The 24353-nt window shown below is 45.3% G+C and overlaps 2 protein-coding genes and 1 pseudogene across 2 annotated transcripts; 1 reads left to right on the top strand and 2 right to left on the bottom strand.

Annotated features, from left to right (window-relative positions):
- Positions 1-385: 385 nt before the first annotated feature.
- Positions 386-6585, top strand: LOC123078630 (aspartic proteinase oryzasin-1). Its single transcript, XM_044501209.1, has 14 exons — positions 386-545; positions 908-1392; positions 1499-1559; positions 2156-2250; positions 2340-2452; positions 2993-3161; positions 3298-3337; positions 3439-3503; positions 4735-4848; positions 4965-5029; positions 5174-5330; positions 5408-5524; positions 6069-6157; positions 6262-6585. Exons 2-14 carry the CDS (start codon positions 919-921, stop codon positions 6344-6346), a joined length of 1644 nt encoding a protein of 547 aa, XP_044357144.1. The 5' UTR covers positions 386-545; positions 908-918; the 3' UTR covers positions 6347-6585.
- A 6189-nt stretch (positions 6586-12774) lies between these two features.
- On the bottom strand, positions 12775-13847 carry LOC123074558 (uncharacterized). Its single transcript, XM_044497360.1, has one exon. It carries the CDS (start codon positions 13704-13706, stop codon positions 12996-12998), a length of 711 nt encoding a protein of 236 aa, XP_044353295.1. The 5' UTR covers positions 13707-13847; the 3' UTR covers positions 12775-12995.
- Positions 13848-15953: 2106 nt separating this feature from the next.
- Positions 15954-21769, bottom strand: LOC123076281 (uncharacterized; annotated as a pseudogene).
- Positions 21770-24353: the final 2584 nt, after the last annotated feature.

Here is a 24353-nt window from a genome sequence, read left to right on the forward strand (position 1 = left end):
CCACGCCACACGCCGCCCGTGTCCGGTCCGGCAAACCTAACATGAGGTTTCCTTCAGAGCTTCACGTGCCCAGAGCCATGACCATGCCTGGTTGCCACCTAGCATAGTAGTACGACTAGTCTACCACTCCCATGGCTATGGAAGGCAGTAGCACTCTGGTCCACACGGGGACGTGGAGTACGGCACAAGACCAGGTCTCGTGCCCCCAAAGGTTGCTCTGTTGGCCACTCGCTCGCCGATGGCTCTCATGGGGCTGGCGATGGAACAAACTTGGATCGATTCGCAAGCTCGAATTCTTGATCTTCTAAGGCACCGCACGGGTCCAGTGGCCAACGTTACGTGACACCAACCTAGCTAGCTACTTGTACCGCCTGTGATGATTGATGCCTAGTTGCCTGTGCTGTGCTGAAGAAGGGATATTGTTTACGCTGTAACTATGTGTACAGTTTGCATGCAATCATCTTATAAATAAGCGCCCCTGATAATTGCTCGCTCAGTTCGTATCCGACGCCCTCCTTTTCTTTGAGCCCTTCTTCCGCTAGCAGGTGAGTACTCTGCTCCATGTGCTCTATTAAATCCCCTGCCTCGTTTCGATCAACTAAATAGCAAAATGGTCGGCCAGTTCCACTTTTTTTTTCTCTCTGTAAAATAATCATTCCCCCGTTTCATCCTTTCTGTCAGAATAGTTCCAGTTTGAGCTTAAGAGTGTTCGATGTGTGCTCAATACAATTCAACTCGAAAACCCTTTTTTTTCAACAACAAGCAACGATTATTTGCATTAAGATTAGAAGAAAGTAATAATTACCAGAGTGCCATGGCATGAATTTGCTAATGACATTTCCGTAGTATCCAGGAAAATTCATCATGCTTTTGACAGCTTATTATACTGCACTACTTGCATCTGCAGTGCACATCGCAATGGGGCAACACGGAATTCGTGGGATCTGTACAATTCTCTCCGTGATCCTAGCGTCGAGTACCCTCGTATCTGCCGGAGACGATGGCTTGGTCCGTATTGCGTTAAAGAAGAGGCCGGTAATGCAAGACATCTATAACAAACCAGTGCCAAAGAGTACAACGGAGAACAGCGGGGCAGGGAGGGAGGTTGATCCGGTGAGGGAAGCAGTTAACCAAGTTCGCGCCCAGGCACAAAGAATCTTCACAGAGGCTGCGGCCATGGAACGGCGGCTCAAGCGCCGTTGGAGTCACAGAGGGATCGGAGGAAACAGACGTGTGCGCGAAGGTTATCAGGCCGTCGTCCCGCTGAAGAACTACGTGAACGCTCAATATTTTGGGCAGATTGGGGTTGGCTCCCCGCCACAGAATTTCACGGTGGTCTTTGACACGGGGAGCGCCAACCTCTGGGTCCCTTCCGCCGAGTGCTTCTTCTCGGTAAGAGTCAATTCAACCTCTTTTTGTCCTCGTTTTATTTTATTTTATTATTTTGGGATGCTTGCTATGCTGGGTTGACTACTGATTTTGGTCAGCGTAAGAACAGCTTGCTTGCTACTTCCATCCCAAGTATGTATCAAGACGGTCCAGCACTTACAAGGAGAACGGTATGCTTTCTCTCCAAAACATCTATTTATTTACACTGTTGGGTTTGACTAGTCATAGTACTCCCTCTATTTCTTTTTAGTCTGCATATAAGATTTGATCAAAGTCAAACTTTGTAAAGTTTGACCAATTTTGTAGAAAAAATATCAACATCTAAAACACTAAAGCTATATGGTATGAAAATTAATTTCATGATGCATCTAACAATATTGATTTCATATTGTGAATCTCGATATTTTTTTCTATAAACTTAGTCAAAGTTAACAAGGTTTGACTTTGACCAAATCTTATATGCAGACTAAAAAGAAACGGAGGGAGTATGTACTACAGCTCAATTTTTAAATTCTTCTATTCTTAAACAAAAAACACAATGCTCTAGGGTGATAGAATTTCGACAACGATTTTAAATTTCAGTAGCATTTGTTTAGTGGAACTAAGATTTGAGCTGCGAAGACGATTTTTTTTGAACTTTTGAAAGAATTCTCTTGATTTTCTTCATGTTCTCATAAGCAAAATGAAAACCGCTGCTTCATGATGTAAGACTTTTAAGATTATGGCTAGATGCTGGTCCGATTTCTCCCTTCTTGCTGCTACGCAGGAACACCTGCTTCCATTCATTATGGAAAAGGAGCAATTTTTGGATTTTACAGTCAAGATCAAGTAACTATTGGTGATCTAGTTGTAAACAATCAGGTGATTCTTGTAACAGTTCCTTATTTACAAACTTATTTCGACCAATAGACTGCCAATGCTAATGCCGCTGAACTTAAATTTGTTATCAGGAATTCATTGAAGCTACTTACGAGCCCGGCTTTACATTTTTAGCAGCAAAATTCGATGGCATCCTTGGACTTGGATTTAAGGAAATTTCGGTTGAAGGCTCAGTTCCAGTCTGGTATAATAGTATCATTAATTCATAATCTAATTATAGTTGTTGTGTGGTACTACCATAGATTAAGGAGCATCGTCCTGGTCTTTAATCCTTATTTATCACTCTTACAGTTTTTCATCCAAGATTTCTTTCCATGGATTTATTCATAGCTTTGCATGAGAACAGTATTGTGTCGTGTAGTAAGGAACCACTCTTTTTGTTGGACACTTCAATCTATGTTATCCTCATGATAAATTCTTTTGGTATGCTTCGTTCAACAAAAAAATGTGGCCAATGCTACTTCCTACTTCCTCCTTCACAAAATAAGTGTCTTAAGTTAGTACAACTTTGTACAAAAGTTAGTATAAAATTGAGACACTTATTTTGGGACGGAGGGAGTACTCTCTAGCCACCAGGGGCATGTTCTTGCTGATTAAGTGTTATGCCTTGACTTTTGTCTTGCTGATTAATTCGGCACAGGGCAAGTCACACCACATAGGTTCTAACTTGTCACTTGCCTGAATTGCGTTTTGGTGCCATCTTACACCTCCAGTCATCTACCAGGTACAATATGATTGCACAAGGCCTTGTGAACCAACATGTTTTCTCCTTTTGGTTAAATCGAAATGCAAACAATGGGGATGGAGGTGAAATTGTTTTCGGAGGTAGTGACCCCAAACATTACAAAGGCAGCCATACATACACCCGAGTAACCCGGAAAGCATACTGGCAGGTTGTTACTGTAGCTTCACTCGTCAAAAGTTAAAAGAATATTGCTGGCCTTGTTCTGAATTTATTGTGTTCCCTCCGTCCATCGAACTTTTTGAGAGTTAATTTTCTATTTTATTTTATACTGTTGGTGTCTGCAGTTTGAAATGGGAGACTTTCTTATTGGTGGGAAGAGCACTGGTAATGAACTATGTGTATTTTTTCCTTAAATAGGCAGGACTATTAAGCTCCTGTAGATGCAACATTGCCCTCTCCTGATCTATAACGTATGTCATGACCAGGAATTTGTGTGGATGGATGTGCGGCAATAGCAGACTCCGGAACTTCATTGATTGCTGGTCCAATAGTAAGCAACCATAGCCATCGGCCAATTCCATCCCACCTTTCAAGTTTGTATTAGGAAGAAGTGTACTTTTGGTCCCTCAACTATTGTTAAAATCAAATTTTCTTCCATGAGAATAGCACTGAACATTATTGATCCCCTAAAAGTGTCAAAACTTTCTAAAGTTTATACTTTGCATCGGCTGAGATTTTGCACAAATGGCAGCCAAAACAGACAAAACAGAAACCGTAAGCGGTCAATATAAGGCATTTCAAAGTTTAACGAGTCCTATGATTTTCAAGAATATTTTTAAATCCTATGCCATTTTGAAATTTGTGAAAATTTTGGAACCTCTTTTGGATATATGTTTTGGCGACTAGTAGTATATTTTATGTTCCCCATTTCCATGACTTTTTATGTACAATAATAAGGACCAAACATAGACTTTGGCAATGTTGGGATCCAAAGTGACCTTTTCATTTGTTAATAAATTTATTTTCTAGCTAAATAAAAAATTAGAATTTTTTCCATTCAATTATTGGCCAAAGGTTGTTTTGGTGCCTCAAGTATAAAACTAGTCAACTTAACCTATGACTTCAAATGGGACAGACACACAATGGATGATGTTGTAGTGGTTTCTCACTAAAAAGGAAATGAAAAATGTGGAATTATGTAGGGAAAAGTGCTAATTAAAAAAAATTTGAATGATAATAAAATTGTGTGAAAAAAATCATATTGTGATGATAAATTGTTGGAAATACGAAAATATATTTGAAAGAAATAGGAACATTGATGCGAAATAATGAGATTGGGTAATTATTTATGACTTCAAAATATTTCGGGTTTTTTTTAAAAAAAAATCTGATTTTTTTTCATTTCTAATATTCCCACATATTTTGGTAGTTTATCCTGGCTAGTTTCATACTTTTCCTGATTCTAGATAGATTGCGAGATTGGTTAGTTAAAATGCCTTTCAAAAATAGATTGCTTAATTAAATTATTATTTTTTTACTCTGTTTCCACTTGTGCAAAACCAGAGTCATGTTGTGAATCTCCGAATTGGGTAAGAGACCAAATCTATCATGTTTTGAAGTTAATTGTAAAACTTGTAAGGTTATAGAACTCGAAGTTTAAAAATAAACTTGAGATATAGTTCAAGGACCAAAACATATTTTTGCAGTTCTAACAAAAATGCCCCTGAGTGAAGTCGTACAACCCTATTAGGTTTTCATTTCAGTACTTTTCTGTTGTTTAGGGTGTCATTGCCCAAATCAATGAGCGGATTGGAGCCACCGGAGTGGCTAACAAAGAGTGCAAACAAGTTGTTTCTGGATATGGACAAGAAATGATAGAGTTGCTGAAATCAGAGGTTTGATCTCTCAGCTTGACCGATTGAGTATGTTTATTACTCTGTGAGAAAAGCGAAGGCACATTTCTTTTTTTAGTCCAGTTGTGTTACAGTTCAACGCTTCCGAATAACTGCAGACACCACCTGCACAAGTGTGTTCGAAGATTGGGCTCTGCGCATTTGATGGAACTAGTGGAGTAAGGTGTGTGCGGTTATCAACAAAGCTTTGGTTGTATCTCTAAAAATCTGAAGTTGATTAATCCTTAAACAAACTCTCATGTTTCTTGTGTTTATTTTGGATTCCTCTCATGACTTGACTTCACATGGTTTCTGTGTATCCGCGCAGTGCTGGTATTAAGAGGGTAACGGGAGAGGGACGAACAACTTCTGTACACAACATGTTTGACGCTACATGCAATGCGTGCGAGATGGTGGTGACGTGGATGCAAAGCGAATTCGTTCAGAATCATACCAAGGAGGGCATGTTGGAGTATGTCGATCGGGTGAGGTTACCTTCTGATTCTTGAATCACTAAGCATTTCTACATTTGTAGCTTACAGGTAGCTGATCTAAATGACAGCTCTGCCACAATATGCCTAGTCCCATGGGCTCATATGTGGACTGTAGACACATTGATTCCCTGCAAAGTGTTTCGTTCAGCATAGGCGGAAGGATATTTGAGCTCCAACCAGAACAGGTATACTGTTCCCATTAGTTCAATTACAGTAACACGCTTATGACCTTTATAAGAATGTGCACACCCGTCGTCATAAATTTTGAATGTGATAAGTAGTCACGATGATTAGAACTCAGAAGACTTGGCTAGATACAACAAATTGACCGCTTTCATGGGCCTGCTGTATTCATTTCGAACTAGTTACCATCTTGTATCCGTTAGCACAAATTCCGGCATGTCTTATAAAATGGTTAGTATTTTCTGACACTCAGTGGGTTTTTAAACATACGTGGCTCGCTCTTGTAATATACGAGTAGTTTGCAGTTGCAAGGCAGAGATACTTAAAACCGCGACATTTTTTCTCTTGACGTTAGTTTACTACTTCTGAATCTCAGAGAAATCCTACTGAAATGTACCTCACTTCCAATATATATTTGTAAGGCGAGGCAAAAAATTTGTCACATTCAATTAATTAAAAGGTAGCTCTGGATGCAAATAAAACCTTAGTTCTGTAATACAATCATGTTGTTTTCACACAATTTCAATCATCTTCCGCGACGAGCAGTACATTCTCAAGGTTGGCGATGGATTCGTGGCTCACTGTATTAGCGGATTCACGTCTTTGGACATTCCCCCTCCAGTAGGCCCTCTTTGGTAAGACAGAGCACTACTTGCACTGTTGTTGCTGATTAAATGTTTTTTTAGTTTGCTCCCATGAGATCTGAATTTCACGGCATCGGTCCCTCTTTGTCATGCAGGATATTGGGTGATGTCTTCATGGGAGCATACCACACCGTTTTTGACTACGACAAGATGAGTGTTGGCTTCGCAGCTTCTGCATGAGAGAAGCATTTCACTGGTGTATTATCTTTGATTGATCAAAACATGGCCATTTCGACATGAGGAATTATATAAAAAAGACGTATCTGCGTGCATGATAGCCTTACATATATATTGCGTGTTAGTCGTGTCCGTCTCACAAAATATAGCACAATATGTGGCTTTATGTTGTGTAAAAGGTTAAATAGCATCTGACATGTACCTAGCCAATACCTTGCGCACCTATAAAAAAAAATTGTTTCTGGTTTTTTTAATGTTACCGTCGTCAAGCTAAAACATGTAGTTTTGCGTAGACAACTTATAGAGTACTTGAGTAAGGAGTTTATCGACATTGTTCGTTGCCAAGACTTCACCCTCCGGCAAGTCATGTGGCATGTCAGTCGGAGTGTATGCGGGAGAAAGTCGGAATGATCCAAGTTACAGCGAGAGTGTTTGTGCGTGTGCGAGAGAGAGAGAAAGAGTCACAGAGGGAGTGCTATACGTAGTTAACAGAGATTGTGTGTTTGTACAAGAGCATGCGTAGAGAGAGGGAGAGTGGTGTATGTGTGAGAGAGGGGGAGACAGAGACAGATAGATCGAGACACTAGTAGAAAACGAGTATTAGCATCCGCCAATGGAGGCAGTTATGACTAAGCTGATCAAAGTCGCCTTTAATACATCGAGCACAAGCAGTTAACATTGCTATAGACAGCTCCGGAGGTGGTTAGAACAATAAAACTGTATGCAAGAATCGTTAGAGGCGGTTGTTATTCTATAACCACCCCCCACCCCTTAAATTTCTCGTCAACGCATGCGGTTTTTATTTTACAACTGCTCGAGTGTGGCCAGTTCCTCGGGGGCGTAACCTTGCTAGTCTATTTTTCTTCCATTTCCCTTGCCCTCCCACCTTCCACGGACAAACCCTAGCACCAACGTCCTGGTCGCATGTCCGCCCATCTGTTGCGGCTCTTCGCCCTTTCGCGTCGGCACGTTGGCCGATCTGCCCATCCTAGACGTGTTGGGGAACGTAGCATGCAATTTCAAAAAATTTCCTACGATCACGCAAAATCTATCTAGGAGATGTATAGCAATGAGAGGGGGAGAGTGTGTCCATGTACCCTCGTAGACCGAAAGCGGAAGCGTTAGGTTAACGCGGTTGATGTAGTCGAACATCTTCACGATCCAACCGATCAAGTACCGAACGTACGGCACCTCCGAGTTGAGCACACGTTCAGCTCGATGACGTCCCTCGAACTCTTGATCCAGCAGAGGGACGAGGGAGAGTTTCGTCAGCACGACGGTGTGATGACAGTGATGGTGATGTGATCCGCGCAAGGCTTCGCCTAAGCACTACGACGCTATGACCGGAGAAGTAAACTGTGGAGGGGGCACCACACACGGCTAAGAGAACAACTTTTGTGCCTTGGGGTGCCACCTGCCCCCATATATAAAGGAGGAGGCCGCCGGCCTACAGGGGCGCGCCATGGGGGAAACCGAATAGGACTCCAAGTCCTATTCGACCCCTTCCTTTCTTACGGAGGGGGAAAGGGGAAGGGAGAGGGAAGAGGAGAAGGAAAAGGGGGCGCGCCCCCTCCCCTAGTCCAATTCGGACTCCCCATGGGAGGGGAGAGCGGCCACCCCTTGTGGGCTGCCTCCCCTCTCCCCTATGGCCCATGTAGGCCCAATACTTCCCCGGGGGGGGGGGGGGTTCTGGTAACCCCTCGGTACTCCGAAAAATACCCGAATCATTCCGGTGTTCGAATACCATCTTCCAATATATCAATCTTTACCTCTCGACCATTTCGAGACTCCTCGTCATGTCCGTGATCTCATCCGGGACTCCGAACAATCTTCGGTCACCAAAACACATAACTCATAATACAAATCGTCATCGAACGTTAAGCGTGCGTACCCTACGGGTTCGAGAACTATGTAGACATAACCAAGACACATCTCTGATCAATAACCAACAGAGGAACCTGGATGCTCATATTGGTTCCTACATATTCTACGAAGATCTTTATCGGTCAAACCGCAATGACAACATACGTCATTTCCTTTGTCATCGGTATGTTACTTGCCCGAGATTCGATCGTCGGTATCCTCATACCTAGTTCAATCTCGTTACCGACAAGTCTCTTTACTCATTCAGTAATGCATCATCCCGCAACTAACTCATTATTCACATTGCTTGCAAGGCTTATCGTGACGTGCATTACCGAGAGGGCCTAGAGATACCACTCCGATACTCGGAGTGACAAATCCTAATCTCGATCTATGCCAACCCAACAAACACCTTCGGAGACACCTGTAGAGCATATTTATAATCACCTAGTTACGTTGTGACGTTTGATAGCACACAAGGCATTCCTCCGGTATCCGGGAGTTGCGTAATCTCATAGTCAAAGAAATATGTATATGAGATGAAGAAAGCTATAGCAATAAAACTGAACGATCATTATGCTAAGTTAACGGATGGGTCTTGTCCATCACATCATTCTCCTAATGACGTGATCCCGTTCATCAAATAACAACATGTGTCTATGGTTAGGAAACTTAACCATCTTTGATTAACGAGCTAGTCTACTAGAGGCTTACTAGGGACACGGTGTTTTGTTTATGTATTCACACATGTATCAAGTTTTCGGTTAATACAATTCTAGCATGAATAATAAATATTTATCATGATATAAGGAAATATAAAATAACAACTTTATTATTGCCTCTGGGGCATATTTCCTTCAAGACGGCGAGGTGGCATGTTGGCTGATCCACACGTTGGACTCGGTGATTGGATCCAGCGACAACGACACTCGTCCTTCCTGGAGGCGTTCTTCTTGGAGCACGTATCCTCTCACCTTGTGTTGCAATTATTATTTATGGATTAGCCTTTTTTGTATCATTTTGTAGTAATTTAGTTGTGTGCACTTCCATGTCTTTGGTAGCTTTTGAGTTGTATTGGTGCAAAGACTAGGTGTAATCGATATATTCTTGATAATAAAATGTGTTTTAATGTGTGTGAAAGAGAGAGAATAAGTACTCAATGAACGCACGTTACATGACATCGATCAACCTTCCTAATGAATTGGTTTACCTTGATGCATATGGACGCTTTTCCGAGGTAAATACACTCGTGGTACATGAAGTTGCACAATATGTTTACTTTGGTATCGTAAATTAAAAAATACAAAAAAGGGGTGCGAGAACATGTCCCTAGATGCATGTATGGTTCAATTTCCGTCAGCAGCCTTATACGTCGCCCGCGTGGCCTCGATCCCACTGTTAATGACTGGGCGGGGCTAAAGCGTCACTTTTTTGCAGAAACCCCCTAAACTAGTACCAAATCTCATAAAAGCCCCTAAAACGCCATTGTACCTTTCTATGTCTGTTGGGGCCCACCTATTAGCGAACAAATATAAAGGGGAGACAATTAATATGAAAATGGTGCTCACTGGGGGCCTTATCAGCGACCTCATCCTATAGCGTCGACCGAGCTAGCCACCTCAACCGATCATGCTTGATGTCTATAAAGGATAACTATGCACAATGTCTTGCAGCGGACCACTCTCATAAGGCTTAAATGTGGTGCAGCCAATGCGGCCCATTTCCCATATGTTAGTTTTTTTGTGAAAATAAGCAAATTATGATCAAAGTACAAAACTAAAGTTAGAATATTCATGTGTTATAAATAATATACAAAAAATCATTTACTTTTTAAAAATGTTCATGTAATTCTAAAAGATATTTATATAATTGAAATAAACTTTCTGAATTATAGTAATATTCATATAATTATTTAAAATATATTTCTAAAATATTAACACATCCTAAAAATAATGTATTTAAATAAATGTTCATAGAATTTTAAAAATGCTCAGATTTGTGAAAAAATCTTGTAGTATATAAGAAAACCTTTATGCATTTTTAAAAAGTGTTTGCATTTTTTAATAAAGTTTGTTTGTTTGCCAAAATATTTACATATATTTAAACAGAAATAAATTGAAATTCATGTGTGAAAAAATAAATACGAGCCTAGTAAGCCCACAGATTGCATGTCCCCAAATGAATATTATTTAAATTTGAATATTTTTATAATATTTAATATTTTTTATTTATATGAATATATTTTTAAATAATAAATGTATACTTTATTATATATATTTTCAACATTAAGTTAATATTATCTTTAAATATATAAACATTTTTTTATTCTAATTTACATTTTAATTTAAAGAACATGAATATTCTATTTTTTATTGTTATTGTTATTATAATTTAAAGAACATGAATATTCTAATTTATATTTTGAATTGTGGGTTTATGATCGGTTTGAAAGAAAAACTCAAATAGCCTGCGCCCAAGTCTTCTCTTCATGATATGGCGGTCAAGTCCGCCGTCATGATTTCCCCTTCCTTCGTCATTAAAGCTAGTGCCACCTCTTTGCTTTGGTCTTGGCATTCATGGCCTCAATCTCGACCTTTTTTGTTTGGACTACCTCCTCAATCTCCGATTTCCTCCTTTTGACGCCCTCCTCTCGTTTGGAGCTCGATGTAGGCCTCCTTAATCTCTAGCTTCCTCCATTAGGGCGGCATATTGATCTTCAAACATGGGGCAATCTTTGATGAGCGTCCAACAATGGGTATGGTGAGTGGCTTGTTCGCATTTTGGGCCTTGAAGGCTTCCAAAGTTTGGAATGCCCACATAATAAAAGTGAAGGCCATAATGTAATAGCGAAGGACACAAAATGTAACACAACATGAACATGGCATAGGAACAAAGAGGAGAAGTTTATACCATGTCGCCCACGCTTAGGCTACTCATGGGACGGGCTTCAATGCTATCATGCGCAGCACAAAACTTGTTGCATTCTTGTTGGATAAACCCCCACCTACTTTGGATTGAGTTGATGCCACGGGTGCTCGCAAACTTGTCGGGCGGGAACTTCCTACATTCATGGAAGGGTGCATGAACTCTCCCAAAAGACAACTCCTTTTGTTTCGGCGCCGGTCTTGGGATATTGCCATATTTCCTTTCAACTTTCGCAAATCAACTTGTCCTCATCTTTGGTGTATGATCCCGTCTGAATGCTTTCCTCCTCTTTTGTGCATTGGCCTTTAAGGTGAGGTCATCAATGAACAACGGCTCCTCCTTAATGTCTACGCCATCTTCTTCATCTTCACAATAAATGTCTTCATGCCATGGCTCGCCTTGGCCGTCAGTCGCTTCTTGATTGTTGTGGCTGCCAATGTGCTCGACACCATGATCTTGGCTGTGACCGTCTTGACTTTGGGTCTCGTCGCGATCGAAGGCTTGGCCATGGCCCTCGGGGTGGAAGGCTTGGCCACTACCCTCATAGATGATGTTCTCCATGAAATCGTTGAAGTAGGTCGGGTCATCTTGCGCCAGGGTTGGGCGTTCCGTCAAACGGCTTGCGGGCGCCGGGCAGGTTCACCGTAGGGATCGCCCGCGGCCGCTTCTGTTGCATCCCGGTGGCTGGCGGGACGACGCCGGACCCAGGCGTGACATTGAGGTCGATGCTGCCCACAGGAGCGGGTGTGGCCGGTGCGATCACGTTGTCGTCCGATGACGTGGAGAAACAGGTCGCTCCATGGTCGTGCGACGGATGGAGCCAGCCGGTCTGTGGTGTTGTGGGGGAGCTTGGCAACTGCCCCTGTGGAGGGTGAACGGCCAACAAGCACGTGCCCGCCGCGGCCATGGCGGTAAGAATGGCCGGCATGGGTCGGTTGAACCCTAGCAAGAGGAGGGCATGTTGCATCGCTGCCTGCGTGGCCTTGGCGACGAGGGCCTCATTATCATCAACGGTGGCCTTGTGTTGCGCCGCGGCGGCGTCGACGGCGGCCTGGGCTGCGGCCTTCCCCTTCGCAGCAACGTCCCTCCGGCCTGCCCTCTTCGCCTTTTCTCGGGCGAGTTGTGCCGGCGTGAGCACCTTCTCGGGTTTCTTCTTCGGGGCCACGGGGCGGGCGGCGGTAGCGGCATTTGGTGTGGTGGCCATGGCGGAGAGGTAGGGCGGGAGGGTTTTTGTGAGGGAATAAGGAAAATGAGAATGGTGTGCCCCGACAGGTGAGTGGGGGTGGGGGCGCAAGTGTGTGCGTCCCACGCTTCCGCACCTTGTTCGTTTCGACACAAACGCGGCCTAAATTGGGACCGAAAATGAAACAGGAAAGGACACTCATCCATTTACATCGGCACGTTGAGCCGTATTTTCTGTACGTTTCGAACCAAACCAACAGAAACGACTAATGCGGTAGCGCAACGGAGTTGGCCTCATTTTGTGCATCATGCGTGTGGCAACGATAATATGCATTCACACGGGAAGTAATTCGACTCTTGTATACAAAAATCCAATATAATGATCCAATTCGTACGTGCGTCATAAATTAAGAGACAGAGATGCACGAGAGTCGTGGGCCGACACCATACAGCGACCGAAGTCTAAAATTGAGTAATCTAGTCCATCGATCGGCGGTAGCTATCAGTCAATCACAGACGCCCCGAAAGCAAGTGGAGAAAAGAAACATATTGAGATGCTAGAAAGACAAGAAGCAAAAAGGCCAAACTTGTACACTAAACAAGGCACCAACAAATTCTTTGCACACCGATCCATCCTTTCACACTCGTCACCCTCCCAGCGCTCACTGTTGCAACTCCCTCGTCACTTCACAGCTACGGTGATCGCCTGAGCATCGTCTCCGACGCCGGCGCCGTCGACCAAGACAAAGGACTCCTCGCGGTGAAACCGCGTCTGCTGCTTGGCGATGAACGCCTCGACTGCCTTCCGGAACTCCTCCTTCTCGTCCTCCGCACCGCATTCCTCTGGGGCCGCCGACGACGTCGACCGCCGCCTCCGCCCGTTGTCCGAATCGGACCAACGCATGTCCGGCGATCCAGCCCTCCTCCCGCCCAGCTTTCCGGCGCCGATTTTCTCCGACCTGCTCCGCCGCGGGGCACGCACCGTCACGTGCACCGCCTGCTTGTCCTCGAACACCGCGTCCGTCTCGACCGCCAGAGCCGGCGCCTCTGTGGTCGATGGCGACAGCAGCGGTGTGGCGGTGAAGGAAAGGAACTGGTCCTGGGCGTCCTGGTCGGAGGCAGAGGAAGAGGACGACGGGTCGCGGCGCGAGAAGACGTAGAGGAGCAACACGATGGCGTTGGCGATGACGAAGATGGAGCGCGGGTGGAGGAGGAGTGAGGCGGCGAGGCGGAGGGCAGAGGAGGCCGCAGACGCGGCGTAGGGGAGGCGGGGGAAGGAGCGGGAGAGGAGGACGGCCAGGCCTAGGAGCTCCGCCGCCCGCACGACGCGCCACACGAGGCGGAGCCGCGCAGCGGCGGACCACTCTCCGGCATCGGTGGCGGCGGCGGCCATGGAGAGCGGCTAGGCGAAGAGAGGGCGTGGGCGGCAGCGGCTCTTTGGATGCTTGTGTTTGATTCGGTTTGGAGGGAGAGGTGCAGGGGTTTGGGTTGGGAAGTGAGAGGAGTGTGGGTAGGCCTGTGCTGTGCCAGTGGGTTTAGGGAAGCGTGAAGATAGACGCTGCGGAAGTACCAGGAGTATATAGGGAGCCTTCAAAATATTCAAAAAAAAAAATTCAAGTGTTTGGTAGGCCTAGAACCAAATCTAAGGAAAGTGTGGCAATATTGCATGGCAAAGTATGGCATGATTTGACCTAGAACCAAACAGCACCTCACTCTCAAAAAGGAACTTAAGCTTCTAGCAATAAAGATCAAGAGCAAATTTTCTGCAGAATTCAAGTCTTGGCTAGCTCATAAGGAGTACCTTTTGACTTCATGATGATCCTATAGTCGCCAAAAACTGGAGTTGGATAAGCTATTTCTTCCTTTTGTAGGATCCCTCAATATAACATAGTTTTTATTAATAAAAATTACCATAGAACTATTGTTTTATGGTGTGTGCTTAAGAAAGACAAACGCAAGAGTTTATATTGGCAAAAAAATTGCATTGAAAAACCATCCACTAGTTATTGGAAAAAATGGCGAAGAAGGAGTCAAACAAAGAAAGATATATTTCTATTTCAACACTACCTATTTTGTCGGATATTAAAAAGGGAGCTCGACTTCACATGCTCTCGGATGGAGATTAAATTTGAAAAAAGTAATACTTTCCTTTTCTACGATAAACATGTTCATATCTTTTCATCGTGTACAAAATCTCATGAAGAAATGACATATTCCCTCCATTCACAATGTAGTGCGCCCGCGCTTCCCGAAATTCAAGTTTGACCGTAAATTTAACCAACGTGACCGACTGCCGCGGGAACAAAAATTATACCAATGAATTCGTATTTTCGATATGAATTCAGTGATATAATTTTTGCCCCCGCCGCACTCGGTCTTGTTGTTAAAGCTACAGTCAAACTTGGATATCGGGAAACGCAGGCGCACTACATTGTGGAATGCAGGGAGTATCTATTTAGGAAAAAATATATCAATGCTCCCAAAAGCTTCCTTTTTTATTGTTTGGGCCAAGATAAAAAAATATGTAATTTCTTTGTGAAACATTGCTCACAATTAGAAGACACAAACATTTTTTTGTCAAAAAGTTCTACAAAATAATTTGATTGATCTTTACAGTTATTCTTCACCCGGAAGAATAGGGACTAGTCGTATTCGTAAGGAATTTGACTTCTGCAAAACTACATTCACTTGACAAACAATTTTCTAAAGGGCATTATTCGTCTGATGTCAAATTTTGGCTTTTGAATGAATTGGTTATCTAGCAACTGACCTGCTAATTTGTTGCAAATTTTGGCACAACAGAATTTTGACTAGCGAAAGTGTATCGACTCGCAAGTTTTAGAAAGAACATTATATTAACATGTGGGCATGGAATGACATTTGTGGAAGTCTTAAAAAAACAAGTTTCCAGGAATGTCATTCCATGATGAAACTTTGAATGCACTCAAACATCTGTCAAAGTTTGTCACATTTTTTTTTCAAAAAAAAAAACAGATTTTACAGTTCATCAGCGAGCATTTGAGCTCATGACCAAAATAGGACTTTCTCTATTTTTTCCTTTTATACTAGTATTGTTTGTACTATGAATTATGGTCTGGAAGTCATGTAGATCAATCCACAAAGACCTCAGATTAACCAAATTGTCAATGAAATTTATAGCCCTTGAAGTAGTAGATATATTGATTTGTTTTGTTTCTGGTAGTTGTGGATTTTTGCAGGCTATTATCTAATTTACTTAATGTTTCAAGTTCATGTGTGTTTCTCATATCAGTTTTCATATTATTTTCCGGCTGAGAAATAAAATTTCCTAAGTAGATACTAAGAGCTGCCTGATAGATCATCAAGATGCATGCATTAGTACTGTATATAATTATTCGATGGCTACGGATGTCGTATGTGAACAATCAGGCTCCTTTGATTCAAAAGAATTTAATAGGATTTCTGGAGAATTTTTTTCCTATGTTGGTCCTTTGATTCTTAGGATTGAATCCTATAGAAATTTTTTTAACGGAATCTTTTGTGCTATATTTCATAATCTAACATCCATTCCAACCTATTTTTACAATTTCTTTATTTTTCTTGTGCTACCAAACACTCATTGCTAATTCTATAGGATTCAAGTGGGCATACCACTCTAACCCTATACTTTTTCTATTCCTACATTTTTTCGATAAAGGGCGATTTTATTACCTCAGAATGTAGCATCAAGGGGATACAAAACATTATGAGTAACACCCGGCCTCTGCATAACTGAGATGCACACAGCCAAATCCAAAAGTCTGACAAAAAACATGAAATATAAACCGACATATCGGCAACAGTAAAGTCCTATAGACCGACACTATGCCTATGTCGAAGGTGGTGGTGGATCGATCCGGAGGTTATGCTGCCACCCATGTTGGGAAAAAACCTCCGTAGCCACCTGCTGCAACCGCGTACACACCGCCTTGAACAGCGATTGGTGCTCCGATCGTTGTAGCATAGACCACGTATGAAGCGATTGCGTACAACGGAAAATAACCTGCAGAGGAGAAGCATTTTTTCCATTAAAAACCAAATCGTTTCTACATAGCCAGAGCGACCAAATTAAGGCGTACGCTCCCACCCTTATAAGCGCTTTAAACCTATTTGGAATACCGTCCAACCAGTGACCAAATATATTGGCAACACTTGTGGGCGGATATAAATTTGACGCTATTTGGATGATTGACCACGTAGAACGTGCAAACTTGCATTGGAAGAAGAGGTGTTTGATTGTCTCGTCATGAGTACAAAAACAACACTTCTTACTCCCTGGCCAGTTGCGTCGTGCGAGGTTGTCTTTGGTCAACACAACTCCCTTATGAAGATACCACATGAAATTTTTCACTTTTAGTGGAATCTTGGACTTTCAAATTTTCTTGTTATTACTCACTGGTACCTCAGAATGTGTGAGCGCACGGTACATAGAGTCTACTGTAAAAGACCCTGATGTAGTAAGGTTCCAGCGAAACACATCCCGACCTTGTGTCAGGTTAATCGAATCCAACCGGGACAAAAGATTATGCCATGACAGAAGTCTGGGGCCAATCAAATCCCGCCTAAACGAAATGTTCGGCGGGGATGAACTGAGCACGTGCGCAATAGTGTTGTTCTTATCGCGAGCAATGTTATATAAGGCTGGATATTGTTCTCTGAGACTGGCATTGCCTAGCCAGATGTCTTCCCAGAATCGAATCTCCGACCCGTCTTTTATCGCGAAAGACCCAAAGCGAAAGAGATGTTTCTTTGCCGCCATTAGGCCAGCCCAGAAGTGCGAGTCACCAGGTTTCCAATATGCCTGGGACACCGCCTTTTGGCCTAGATACTTGTTGCGCAACATGGTTTGCCAAACACCATCCTCAGTAAGAAGTTTGAACAACCATTTACTGAGCAAGGCCTCATTCTTGACCTGTAGGTCATGAATTCCAAGGCCGCCTTGGTCTTTTGGCCTACAAACCATGCTCCATTTGGCCAACCGATATTTTTTCTTTTCTCCATCTCCTTGCCAAAAAAATCTGGATCTAAAATAATCCAATCTTTGCAGGACCCCTTTTGGGAGTTGGAAGAAAGAAAGCATATAGAGAACCATATTTGTGAGAACGGAGTTAATCAAAACCAGCCGTCCTCCAACTGAGAGCAGCTTGCCTTTCCAACTGCTCAATCGTTTCTCTAGACGCTCCTCTACATGCTTCCACTCTGTAATGGTGAGACGCCGATAGTGGATCGGTATTCCCAAATATTTAATCGGGAATTGGCCATGTGCGCAACCAAAGAGGTCAGCATAATCGGCAGCCGCCTCAACGGCTTCTCCAAAGCAGAAAAGTTCACTTTTATGGAAGTTAATTTTGAGACCCGACATTTGCTCAAACGCTGAGAGCAAGAGTTTTAGGTTTCGAGCCTTGTCTAGGTCATGTTCCATAAAAAGAATTGTGTCATCGGCGTATTGCAGAATAGAGAGGCCACCATCCACAAGATGTGGCACTACTCCTTCTATCTGGCCGTCCTGCTTAGCACGCTCAATCAGAATAGCCAACATGTCAGCAACAATGTTAAATAACATTGGAGACATGGAGTCACCCTGTCGTAGTCCTTTTTTTGTCTGAAAGTAATGGCCTACATCATCATTGACTTTGATGGCCACACTACCTCCAGTTACAAAATTTTGGATCCACTGACGCCATTTATCGGAGAAACCTTTCATTCTTAGGGCTTGTTGGAGGAAAGACCATTTGACCTTGTCATAGGCTTTTTCAAAGTCAATTTTGAAAACTACTCCACTCATGTTTTTCCGGTGCATCTCGTGAACGGTCTCATGCAAAATTACTACGCCATCGAGTATATTCCTTCCTTGCATGAACGCCGTTTGAGATGGCCGAACAACATGATCAGCTACCGAGTTTAACCTATTTGTGGCCACTTTGGTGAAAATCTTGAAGCTAACATTAAGGAGGCATATGGGTCTGAACTGTTGGATCCGTTCGGCCTCCTTAATCTTGGGCAACAAGACAATCTCGCCAAAATTAAGTCTAAATAGGTCTAGGCGGTCGGCATGAAGACAATTGAACAAATCCAAAAGGTCGGTCTTGATGATATCCCAAAAATTCTGATAGAATTCTGCGGGGAAACCATCTGGCCCTGGAGCTTTGTTATGTTCCATTTGGAACACCGCCGCTCTCACCTCCTCTTCCGAGAATGGTGCCGTTAGGATATCATTTTCTTCTGCCGTGACTTGTGGAATATCATCCGTTCGGGTCTCGTCAAGGGTGAAGTTCCCTTCAACTGACGCTCCAAACAGAGATTTGTAGTATTTGGTGATATACTTCTTGAGCTCCTCCTGTCCTTCGATCCGCCCCTCATCTTGTTGGAGACTGTAAATACATTTTTTCCTATGCCGCCCATTGGCGATCAATTGGAAGTATTTTGTATTACTATCACCCATCAAGATGAAGTCAGCTTTGGATCTCTGGTAGTATTTGATCTCCTCTTCTCGCAAAAGACGTGCTACCTTCTCGTTAGATTGATTTTTCAGCTCAATCTCTTGTTGAGATAAGGTGCGCGTCTCTGCAATTTTGTCGAGGTCATCAATAATGGTAGAGAGTCTTTGTTTTTCTTTTTTATATATCCCGTTGATGTGTTTCGCTCATCCAGTGAGGTGTTTCCTCATGGCCCTTATTTTAAAGTTCCATCTCTGAATAGGCGTACGACCAACAGCGGGCTTCTCCCAAACATTCTTGATTATGTCTACAAATCCATCCCCATGCAGCCATCCCAATTCAAATTTGAAAGGGCGACGGACGTTTGGCTTCGTAGAGTTAGAATCCAGAATTATGGGTGCATGATCCGATAACGCCTCGATACGCTCTAGGGCTCGCACGCCAGAGGAAATTTTAGTTCCCATTCGGTGTCCATGAGTACCCTATCGAGTTTCTCGTATGTCGGCACAGATCGGTTATTAGCCCAGGTGAACTGCCGCCCCGACATACTGGCCTCCCGAAGATTCAAACTGTCTATCACAACATTGAATATGAAAGGCCAATGAGTGTCGAAGCGGTCATTATTTTTTCTCTTGTTGGTACCTAAGGATATTAAAGTCCCCTCCAATAAGCATTGGATATGGGTTATCCTTAGCCAGGTTCACCAAATCACGAAGGAAGGCCGATTTATGCTCATCTTGGGCAGCCCCATAGACTGCGACCAGGCTCCATGTAAAATTATCAGCTCTGTTCCGTAAGTGAAATTTCATATGAAATTCACCAATCGAAAAAGCCAACAAGTCCATGGTGGTGGTCTGTATCCCAAGAAGGATTCCTCCAGACCTTCCACGAGCTGGCAGACTATGCCACGTGTAGTCGAAACCACCTGATAGGTGATCAAGGACATGCGGGCGGAAGTCACATTTACCAGCCTCCGAAATTGCCACAAAATCCAACCCATGTTCGCGCACACAATCACCGACGTGTTTATGTTTAGCCAAGTCTGAGAGACCTCTGCTATTCCAAAACATGCCTCTCATGTGGAAACTCGGGTAGGTGTTGAACATTTCGCCTTCTTGGGCTGTTTTTGTTTCTTTTTAGAGGAATGCGATTTAGATTTTCGCGAAGACGCTGTGAAGTCACAAAACATGGACCCAGGTCTTGCGTCATCCAAACCAACCTCGGTAACCTCACCAACCAAGTGGGAGACAAGCGGACCATCATATTTGGCATCCGCTTCATCCTCATCCTCGATTTCGGGGTTTGGTAGGGCACTATTACACTTTGGAGAAACCTTTAAACGGTCAATCTCCATATGTTTAAGTGCTCCAACCGAAAGATTAATTTCATTACCATTCTTTCCCATGGATATACCAACATCTTTAAGGCTACAGGAAATACGAGTATCCGAAAATGAAAGAAAAGATTTAGCAGGTGAGGTACCTGGCGTGGAGTCCAAATTCCTCGAGGCTTGTCGTTGCATTGCCTTAGCTAGTGAATGTTCATCTGTCGAAGAGGAACCATCCGCGGAGACGGCGTGACGGTTACTACGCCAAAGCGGCGAAGCCAGCCCTCCAGACATAGTACCCATCGGTGTCTTCGGTCGAGCCGTTGGTGTTGGTTGCTGCAAAATCGGCGAGCTCCGATCTGTCCCTAAGGTCGGTGAAGAGGGACGTGCCGCAGGTCCCACCGGCACGATCGCCACGGGTGCCGGGGCCGAGCCACTCGGACAATCCGCTAATGGACCGAGAGGAACCACGGCAACCGGAGCAGGAGCTGAAGAAGCATCCACGGGTGACATCTTGGAACCTTGCGCGCGGACCGGAGCAGGATCGTCAACATGCCCTGCTGGCGGTGCGCCCGTACCCAGGACCGGCTGCACGAGCGCAGAAGATGCAGCACCGGCTGGCTGCACTACTGACGGTGCGCCCTCAACCATGGCCGGCAGCACTGCATGCAGGCCACTGTGCGCATGCACACATGCAGCCACACCTGGGTGTGCAGCCGCATCAAGCGGCAAGAGTGCTTCATTTCCTGTAATGGATGTAGTATCTCCCTGTTGGTCAACTCCAGTACCAGCCGCCACGGTGGTGTCCACATCGAGGTCAGCTCCTGCATCAGTCTGCGAAGGAGCGTCCGATGCGTTCACAAAGCGATTATCAGTCTCCATTGGAATGGTCCCAGTAGATGACGTATTGGACTGAGCAGCACCCCTTTCAGAATTTTTCCCATTTTTGTTCGCATCTTGATGAGGCAAAACATCATCTCGGTTAGCCCCGTGGTCTGGACCGTCATCATCGTGCTCCCAAATGCGAGGGATGAAATCATCTTCGGGTATGAAATCGTCCTCCTCAAGCACGAACCGAAGATTGTACCCGTTAAGCTTGACATAAACCCCAGCCGAGACCGAGGCAAGACCTACACCATCTTCTTTTTTAAACATGTTTAAATTCAGAACCGCCACCTGGATGCGCACAATGCCACGACGGCGCAAGCATACCAAGTCAACATCCTGAGTAGCACCGATGACGGATCCCACTGCCCACAAACCAAGAAAGTGACGAAGTGGCGGTGGAACACCAGTTATATGTACCCAAACTGGCTTTAGCGGATTATAAGATGGTCTGACATCTGATTCTGATTTCCATTCACTGATAGCAATTACCACATCATGAGACTTGACTTTGAACTCAAAAGCAGCAACTCTTTCTAGAACCTCCATAGATGGGAAAGCAACCAGGAATGCATCGTTGCCATGGGGAACGGCCTCCCACTTCCAAGGAGTTAGGACCGAGGAAATTTTTGCAATCTCAGTCTCCACAACAGCAGATGTGACCGAACCTCCTGATATCTTTACCAGACCAGTCGGTGAGGATGGTGGTGCAAGGTGTTCCCTGAAAACCGAGTCCGGCAGGTGCACAAACATAGCCTCATTAAGACCAACACCCCCGAAAGATGCCATTGGCTTCGGCTGCTTCAACACAGAACAACGATGCAGAGGGTGCTTATAGTTATTACAAATATAACAGTAGTGCGTAATGGTTCAATCTTTTGAGAGATGATCATCATTCCTGCACTTATAACACCACAAATTTGCTTTCTTTGCTACACGACCCAGCTCGGAAGTGTCCGCCTGAGACGCCTCCGCAACGGGGTTGGGCTGCATAGGCGGCACAGGTGCGGCGCTCGAAGGCGGAGCGAAGATCGAAGGCCTTGTGGCCGGCGGAGAACGAACCCTGTTACTCTTTCTGGACGAAGGTACAACTGCCTGCTGCAGGGGCACTCCGAAGGCAAACGGCCCCGAGGAAACTGGGGGCAAGGCGGCCTGCCCGACCGCGATAGCCGAGCCTCCCGCCTGCGGCGGCCCAGCCGAGCGGCCGAATCCGGCGAAACGCTGCTGAGGGTCCAGTGCAGCCATGGCGTTAGGGTTCCGCGGAGGCACCTTGACAGGAGGCGGCCCTGAAGGCTGGCCGCCCTTGTGAGACGGAGATGGCCCAGAAGGCTGGCCGCCCTTGGATGGCGGAGGAGCCTGGCCGGCCATGGAGGCGGAGGTCGGGGCGCAGAGAACAGACGCGTACGAAGGCCTTGGCGGCGGACGGGAGCAGCGATATGGAGGCGACTCGGAGACAGCAGGATGGTCCCATGCACGAACGGAGCCCGATCTATGGGAAAAGTCAGCACAACGGGGCCACTCCAGCTTCCTCATGGGACCACCTGTCATGGACGCATCCTGCATGGCCCTGGTTGTCGACGCCCTGATCGCGGCCTCCTCCGAAGAATGCGGATCGCGATCCGCCTCCACATTCTCCTCCACCACGGTCGGGGAAGAGGCCACCGCCGGGATGAACGCACCCAGCGCGACGGGCTGCACCACGCGAGGGCGCGGGAGTGGCCCCTTCCAAGGCCTAATGTGCACCCCGCGGCAGCCGTTCGAGGTGTCCCCGCCGTCGAGCCAGGTGCTTGGCGTTCCGGCGACCTTCTGCATGCAGACGACACACCATTACGTGAAACGGAACTGCTGCTCACCTAGTCATTAGATGCCTCCGGCGGTAAAGATCCACGCTGCTCCCAGACGCGCGAGGACTGGGTCAAGAAGCCCACGTCCACCCAAAATTCCTGGACCAACTCTTCCTTCGTCTTCCTCCGTCTCGGCTGTACCGTAGACCAAGTGCCATCAGAATCTACGTTCTTCTCTCCGGCAAGAACTTTGTTCGCCGCCTGCACCGCGACGGGGCAGTCACCCAGCTGCACCGCGTCCTCGTTGACGGCAAGCATCTCTAAACGCGATCCAGATCCCGGGGATGCAATGGATAGCTCACCAGGTGCCAATGTTAGCCACCGCTGCTTCGGGAACACGCGGTGGCCGACACGAACGACGCAATCCACCAGCACCATCTCGATCCCAGGCGAAATCCACTCCCCGCTGCGTAAGAGCCGCCCTTCTTCGATCTTGCCATCAACATTTCTTAGGAAGAAAAAGTTGTGAGGTCGATCTAGGAAGAGAGAGCCAGGACGCCAATCAGATCTGCCGTCGAGGAACGCAGAGGAAAATGACGCCGACCACTGTAGCGGAGGGGGCGCTTCCGGCGACCTGGATAGGCTGCCGTCTCCGGGCGCCCTGGAGTCGCCGGCGGGAGAGCACCTCCGTAGCATCCTCGGCTGTTACCTGGCGGTCTGTTGTAGACGTTTCTTCTTTTTGCACAGCAGAAAAATTCCTGTTTGTAGTAGAGGTCCAAGCATATTCCTACATTTTTAAAATCCTACGAATCAAAGAGGCCCTCATTTGTAAATCAATAGGGTTATATTTGCTCTTTATTATTCAAAGTGGTGGAGGAAGCGAAGTCCTGCTTTGATTTACATGAATTTTGTAGAAATTATAGATAGGATTTTTGTAAGAAATTTTCCTTTAGTGTGCTTTGCTTTGTAGGAACAGAATCATATTCCTATACGGATTGATTTATATCCATCGTATTTCAAAAAAAACATCAAGTGAGATTGAATGAAAAAAAAAATCATATCTTGTTAACCAAATGCCTTCTCTTTTTCTACACCTATTCATAAATTAAGATTTGAGATACATGATGCTTCCTGTAGCTTTTTCAATTCTTATGATATGTCGTCCCGTGGACCAAAGGAGGTCTAAGGGCATTTCCAAGGCGGACCCGAAAATCTCCCGCAACTGTTTAAATCATGCTGCCCGGACCGCGGAAGCCATCCAACGCTAATCTGTATCAATCCGTGGGACAGTCTGGACGCGATTTTTCCAGAAAACCGAAGACAAAAGTGGGGGAAATTTGCGGGTGTGTGGACCGCTCCCAAGCCCGCTTCTGGCCGTCCTAGCCCATCAAAAATCCGCCCCCTCCCGCGCGTGCTCCCGATCGGCGCCAGCTGCCCGCATTCATGCTGATGTGGAGCGGGCCGCTCCGCATTGAAGACGGCTACGGGAGGATGCGACCTCGCACTGCTTCCGCCCATTGAAGTGGCGCACCGGCCGAGGGCGCCGTCCGCTGCACGCCCGGCTGAACACGCCTCTTCGCCGCATTCAT

This window comes from Triticum aestivum, chromosome 3D (assembly GCF_018294505.1).
Source record: "Triticum aestivum cultivar Chinese Spring chromosome 3D, IWGSC CS RefSeq v2.1, whole genome shotgun sequence".
Classification (NCBI taxonomy): domain Eukaryota; kingdom Viridiplantae; phylum Streptophyta; class Magnoliopsida; order Poales; family Poaceae; genus Triticum; species Triticum aestivum.

What these genes read in the sequence shown, in the direction of transcription:
- LOC123078630 (XM_044501209.1), top strand. Translation starts at nt 919, where the DNA reads ATGGGGCAACACGGAATTCGTGGGATCTGTACAATTCTCTCCGTGATC. An exon ending in ATCTAGTTGTAAACAATCAG is followed by an intron (nt 2,251 to 2,339) that starts GTGATTCTTGTA and finishes ATTTGTTATCAG; the next exon opens with GAATTCATTGAAGCTACTTA. An exon ending in TAGAGTTGCTGAAATCAGAG is followed by an intron (nt 4,849 to 4,964) that starts GTTTGATCTCTC and finishes GAATAACTGCAG; the next exon opens with ACACCACCTGCACAAGTGTG.
- LOC123074558 (XM_044497360.1), bottom strand. Translation starts at nt 13,706, where the DNA reads ATGGCCGCCGCCGCCACCGATGCCGGAGAGTGGTCCGCCGCTGCGCGG.